The 7,304-nt window shown below is 36.7% G+C and overlaps 1 protein-coding gene across 1 annotated transcript in view; it reads left to right on the top strand.

Moving 5' to 3' along the window:
• The window catches only part of LOC104714745 (transcription factor MYB46-like), a 3,035-nt gene extending 2,307 nt beyond the window's left edge, over nucleotides 1-728 (top strand). The window contains exon 4 of the mRNA XM_010432204.2: nucleotides 1-728. Coding sequence (XP_010430506.1) covers nucleotides 1-524 — 524 coding nt within the window. The 3' untranslated portion in view covers nucleotides 525-728.

Genomic DNA, 7,304 nt, shown 5'->3' with positions numbered 1-7,304 from the left:
ACACAACACTTCCTATCCTAGAAGGAATGTTCTCTCAAAACATCATCACAAACAAGAACAACAATCATGACACGCAAAGAGGAGGAAGAGGAAACCTTTGCGAACAAGCATTTCTAACAACTAACACAGAAGAATGGGATATGAACATTCCTCAACAAGAACAACGAGAACCGTTTCAAGTTCCTACAATGGCGTCCCATTTGTTCAATAACTCTACCAGTTCGAATATTGAGACAACTATAAGTTATAATCTCCCGGCGCTAATAGAGGAAAATATGGATAACATTGTCCCAATGGAAAATAGCAATGCGCAAGATGGATATATGTCATCAACTTTCGAATGTTTAAAGAGGCAAGACCTAAGCTATGATCAATGGGTAGATTCACAACAATGCTCTAATATTTTCTTCTGGGACAACCTTAACATAAACGTGGACGGCTCATCATCTCTTGTTGGAAACCAAGATCCATCAATGACCTTGGGATCATCTGCCTTATCTTCATCTTTTCCATCTTCATTTTAAATTATTGTTTATCGCATCACATAAATTCACGCTAATTTGTGTATAAGTTTGTTCTTTAGTTTTTTTTTCTTATTTTTGTAGAGTGTTTCTGATTTTTTTTTTTACTTTAATATGATCTTGTAATAATGAGTGTTCTAAATTGTTACGAGGGCATGGTGTGAATGTACGTATGTATATTGGTATTTGTTCACTCATGGTTTTATCCTTAACTTGATGTAATAATTAAGGAGAAAAAACAAGCATTGATTCCATGTTGCAAAGACATACTTTCCATGCATTCACCACGTTCGTTGACAATGTCGTTTGATTACATAAGTCATTCGGGACAAAGTACAACTATGGATTCATTATGGAGTGAAAATCAAGCTTGTCTATCATTATATTCAAGGTAGTGTTTATGTTCTTCCTTCAAGGACTAATAATGTGTAATAATAGGCCGAGAAGGACATGCCGGCTGGTTTAAATTTGTAGATTTGGAAGTCACGAATCTAAAAAGGAATAGGTGTTGTTTTGGTGCATTTTAAAAGAGTTTCCAAAAATTGAGAAGGGGTGCGATGTCTGTCTCAAGGCTACATTCGTTAGTGTCACTAAAAGTAGTAAAAATGGAGTACTGCCGAGAGATTTTGGAAAACTCTAAAATTTTCTATTCAAATCTGGAACTTGGAAAGGAAATCTTGTGTTTGTAAAAGAAACTATATATACCTTAAGTACTATCATAGCTCTAGCTCTTATAGTACTATATCAAACTATTAGATTCTAATTCAAAACCAATTAGCAATTGAATGGAGAAACTCATATATCTTATATATTATTAGGATCATTGTCCAACAGTTCGATGTGAGAGATTATTATCATTATAGTTTTCACATGATGCCAAGTATATGCATAGGGATGATCAACACACATGAAAAGCCAAAATACAAGTACATAAACCTAACATTGACAATACAAGACTATTATATTAGCCCATGTAATATCATCAATGAATCATATTAAGTAAGCTGACTTATAAGACTTTGTCTTTGTTGATCGATGGCTCTTTAAAGAAAATACCAGATTGGATCAAAGATGGATTAAAATCGCTTCAGATATTTGGATGTCCAAAACTTGCATCACTGCCAAAGCTCCCTGGCTCACTTGAAACACTAATAGGAAACACTTGTGCATCATTGGAGACACTAGTATCTTTCCCAACTGACTCTCAAATTCAGGATCTTTATTTTCCCAACTGCTTCAAATTAGGTCAAGAAGCACATAAAGTCATCACTCAGCAATCGATGTCCGCATGCCTACCCGGAAGCACAATACCTGCGGAGTTCGATCACCGAGCTATAGGAAGTTCCTTGACCTTAATTCCGACCAGGTTTCTGCGGGTTTAGGATTTGTGTCGTGGTTTCCCCTAAAACAGAGGAGATGGAAGAACATATTACTCATTACTAAATGTCTCGCATATGCTTAAACGGTTGCCCCACTGACCAGTATAGAGAGTACTAATGTAACTAAGGAAACATGTGTAATTACTATGAGCAATACCCTAGTGTACAGGCCTATATATATTGTAATATCTCATATCAATACAATCAAGCATTTCCTTACATGGTATCAGAGCAGTAAAGTCCTAGACCTAAAATTTTTTTTCTCTCCTCTTTCCCCTTCTCTCGCCGCTCTTCTTCCTCTTCTTGTGTTTTTTGTTTCTTCTACTCATGGCTGCGAATACATCTGATATCATCAACGCTGCTTCCGCTAATCAGCTACACAATGTTAACATGTCGAATGTTACAAAACTCACGGCCTCCAACTTTCTCATGTGGAGTCGCCAGATTCGTGCCCTGCTCGCCGGTTATGGACTTGCCGGTTATCTCGATGGCACCAACGTCGCTCCTTCTCCCACTGTCCTTCGTGATGGTCATACTCATGACAACCCCGACTATAACCTCTGGCAACGACAAGATCAACTCATTGTTGCTAGTCTTCTCGGTGCAATCTCGGTTGAAATTCAACCCATCCTCTCCAAGGCATCCACGACCACTCAGATCTGGACGCTTCTTTCCTCTACTTATGCGAAACCAACCTAGGGGCACATCAAACAACTTCGCGAACAGATCAAGCAGTGGTGTAAAGGTACCAGATCTATTGATGAATACGTACAAGGTCTTGTTTCTCGTTTTGATCAGCTTGCTACGATGGGCAAACCTTACGAACATGAGGAACAAATTGAGTACTTGCTTGGTGGTCTTCTGGAGGACTATAAGGCACTCGTTGATCAAATTGAAAGCCGCGACACTCCTCCCACCATGCCGGCCGTTCATGAGAAGCTTATCAACTATGAGTTGAAGCTTCAGTCGCAAGCTTCGTCTCCCTCCGTTGTTCCTGTTACCGCCAATGCTGCCTTCTACAAGTCCAACAACAACAACTCCAATAACTCACGTAACCAACGTTCGTCTCGAGGTAATCACTCTTCCTCTTCTCGTGGTGGTAATGGACGTGGTGGTTACCAGGGTCGATGTCAGTTATGTGGCGTGTTTGGGCATAGTGCTAGGCGATGTTCTCAACTGTCCATGTCCGGTCGTGGTTTCCAGCCCTCCGGTGGTGGCTATTCCTCGTCCTCGGTCTCCCCTGGTCACCCTACCGCTAATGTAGCAGCTGTTCTGTCGTACAACCCGGCGAACTGGGTGATGGACAGCGGTGCTACGCATCACCTTACGACTGATCTCTCCAACTTCTCCCTTCATCAACCATACTCGGGCGGTGAAGAGGTCACCATTGCTGATGGATCCGGTCTCAAGATTGCTCATACGGGTTCTGCCTTACTTCCAACACCCTCTCGCTTACTTGCATTGAAAGATATATTTTGTGTACCTGATGTTCGCAAGAATTTAATTTCGGTATATCGGTTGTGCAATGATAACAAGGTTTCTGTGCATTTTTATCCCGCATATTTTCAGGTGAAGGATCTGAGCACGAGGGCGCAATTACTCCAAGGCAGAACTAAGAATGAGCTGTATGAGTGGCCTTGTAACCGGAACTCCATCAATGTCTTCTCCGTATCCACTTCACCGGCAACCGACCTCTCATCATGGCATCTTAGACTTGGGCATCCATCTTTTTCTGTTTTAAAGACTATTGTTTCAAAGTTTTCATTACCTATTTCTTCATCCACACAAAAACAATTCTCATGTTCTGATTGTTTCATCAATAAAAGCCATAAACTACCATTTTCTACAAACACTATTTCATCTTCTCACCCTCTTCAATACATTTATAGTGATGTCTGGTCATCTCCCATATACTCCACCGAAAATTTTAAGTACTATCTTGTCCTTGTTGACCATTTCACTAGATACACATGGCTTTATCCTTTAAAACAGAAATCCCAAGTCAAAGATGTCTTCATGGCTTTTAAAGCTTTGGTCGAGAATCGGTTCCAAACAAAGATACGCACACTGTATTCAGATAATGGGGGTGAACGGGTCTCCGTGAAATCTAAGGGGAACATCTTTATATAACTCACGTTGTATTGTCTGACGATGATCAATGGTTTGAACCAGAGAAAGAGATATTGTTGGAAATCATCGCACACCAAGAAGTCGACATTATTGAATGTGGTGTCCAGATCTTTGACGGATGAAACCGAAACCGACAAAGCAATAAGAAGCTTTGAATCTATATCTGAACAAGTGTCTATAGACGACGATGAAGATATCTCTGATGGGAGCAATGAGTTTGATGAACCCAAAGTAATACTTCCCAAGGCATGACAAGGTATCATTCTGATTTGTATATTTTGATTTTTATTTCACATGTTAGTTTATATTTAGCTTTCTACATATACACTTAGACGTGAGTATGTGATTTTGTTGTATTCAACTCTCTGTTTACCGAACGGTTAACCGATTCTAAATTAGACTCTTTCTGATCGGTTTAATCAATTAATAAACCCGAACCGATTTATCCAAATTTTGATTCGGTTCGGTTTGGTTCAGAATCCCATGCCCTACTTGTTATAATAATGCTGCTACAGTGCTACTAACCAAAAAGTAGGGGATAACACTAATTAACTCTACTTCGTAAACGTCCTACCAAAAAGAAGTATCTACTTCATAAACGCCAAAGGTTATTTGGATATTTGAAAGCTAATGTTTTTTATATACACGTTGGATAAGCTAATTTTTTCTTTATTTTTTATAATTTTAAATTAAATAAAGTTAAATATTAAAACTTTAGATAAGCTAAACCGACGACTGAGTTATATCGGGTCGGAGTATCTATATGATCCTGGTTTAAGAGATATTTTATTGAAAAGGCGAAGAATCAACACTGAAATACGCGTTTGCAATTTTTTCTCCAAATATGGATTTTGATCAAATTAAATAATTTTTTAGCAATACAAAATAATTATCTGAGTCTTTGTTGATTAATATAATTTGAGTTTGATTTTATTGAATTGTGGTTCTAACAATAAGCTATTGAAATTTGTACGCTTTTTGCCCCTTGGTTATGCTGGCTCTTCGATAATTGGTTCACAAAAATCATCAATATGAAAATCGTGTTAATAAACAAGTATGAATGATATTTGGAGAAGAGATTTTGTGATTTTGTTGAAAAAAAAATAGATTTTTATATTGTTAAAAAGTATGCAGCACTAAACCGCTTGAGTCAATTTGGGAGGAACCTTCGCTGAGAAGGTTGGTAGCGCAGACTCATTTGAATGAGTTTCTTCACGAAGCCACTTTATTGTTAGTCTTCAAATTTCTGGTCTGCTATGGCTGATGTGATGCATGCCTTAGCAAATAATGCCGGTCATGTGATGATCTTTGATCTAAAAAGTTTGTAGTTTATAATACGTTTTCTAGTTTTTTTATAAGTTCTAAAATGTTTAGTAATGTTCTATAATTTTAGAATTGAAATATGTTCTAAAAATTTCAGAATTCAAAATATTTTCTATAAAATTCAGAATAGATATTATACATTTACTCTATGTTCTATAAAATTCAGAATATATTCTACAGTTTACTATATGAATATAAATCCTACAATATTTTAGAATATACATTCTAGCAAAATTTGAGTTTCATAAATATAAAAATAAAATCGAAAACAAAAAAAAAAGTAAATATATTTTTAAAGATTTGAATATATGGTTTAAAACGGCTTTTCCAATGCCTAAGGTCAAGAATATCAGCGAATTAAGGACAGAACACCAAGTGTATGTGATTTTTTTTCTCCCGTATCTTGCAGTTATTAACTTCCAGATGCCTTCTTCTAGTTACATATAAAATTAAGTCACATCAAATATATGGTCGGGAACTTACTTGATATATACATATATATATATATATATATCAATATATGTGTGTACAAAGTGAATCACATTACTATATTCTTGTAACAAAAACTATATTCCATTTTATAGAATTGTTTATGGATTCTTTGGTCGGTCACCAAATTATTTGACATGTTTAGCCAAATTTGAACACAGAAAAGTTTGCGTATATGATTAGGTGCCATCCGCTAGGTCTCGTCTAACAGGTTTTAGAACATATATTGGTGTGATTTAATCAAATTATAAATCATATCATCTCTACACTCAAAACTACATTACATTATGGTCTTCCGAATGATATAATGTACATCAATGAGCATTGGTTGGATATCATTAAAAGTATGCGTTATCTTCAATTTCTCAACGTCTACATGACAAAATTTGATAGTAGTGATAGAGTGCATCTACCCGAGGACATGGATCTTCCACCTCGTCTAAGATTATTACACTAGCTAGGACGTATACCCTAGAAAGTTTCTTCCTCGTACATTTTGTTCGGAATATCTTGTGAAACTCAACTTGCGGTATAACTAACTTGAGAAGTTGTGGGAAGGAGCCCAGGTTGGTTTTTATATTAGCTTACTATAAATATTTGACGTATATGTACTTTCTCATCATGTATTGATGTTCTTCCTCTATTATGTCGTTATATATCCAGCCCCTTACAAATCTCAAGAAGATGGATTTTTTAGGATCCTTGAACCTCAAGAAACTCCCGGATCTTTCAAATGCTACAAATCTCGAGAGTTTGATTCTGACTGGTTGCAAGAGTTTGGTGGAGATTTCTTCCTCTATTGGAAATCTTCATAAACTAGAGTTGTTAGACATGGGATTCTGTACAAAGCTACACGTTGTTCCGATACACTTCGATTTGGCATCTCTTTAATCGGTCTATATGGTGGGGTGCTCACAGTTGAGAAAGTTTCCAAATATTTCCAAGAACATCACATCACTCCATATCGCAACCATCGGTCCAAGATATACAGCTGAATGCTTGAGTTGGGAAGAATACTCTTGTTGCCTCTTCTGTTTATAGCTCTTGGTGAGTTTTCTTAAACTTCTTATCCTCTTGGTGATCTGAAATATGCTAACAACTTGCTTTGAACCCAAAATAATACAGGATTTTGAAACCGTTTCAGATCATATCCAGTGGATCAAATGACCAAATCATAAATTACGTTCCTTGTCTTTATAAAAATTCCAGCTGATCTAACTGTGTTTTTCTGTTCTGTCCATATCAAGACCTGGATGGTAAATTTACCTATATTATTAAATATGTTGATTTGGTAGAAAAATCTTTGGAGGACAGTCCAATGAGACCAAGAGACGTCATTCTTACTTGATATGTCATGTAACAAGCTGGAGAAGCTTTGAGAAGGAATCCAGGTATAGTCTTGTTCAACATTATTTCAACCACTTTCTAATCTTAAGAAGATGAATTTGAAGCAAAAGTCTAA

The sequence above is a fragment of the Camelina sativa genome, chromosome 9 (genome assembly GCF_000633955.1).
Source record: "Camelina sativa cultivar DH55 chromosome 9, Cs, whole genome shotgun sequence".
Classification (NCBI taxonomy): Eukaryota; Viridiplantae; Streptophyta; class Magnoliopsida; order Brassicales; family Brassicaceae; genus Camelina; species Camelina sativa.
Note: the sequence above shows the minus strand (reverse complement) of the source record. Positions and strands in the feature narration are given on the sequence as shown.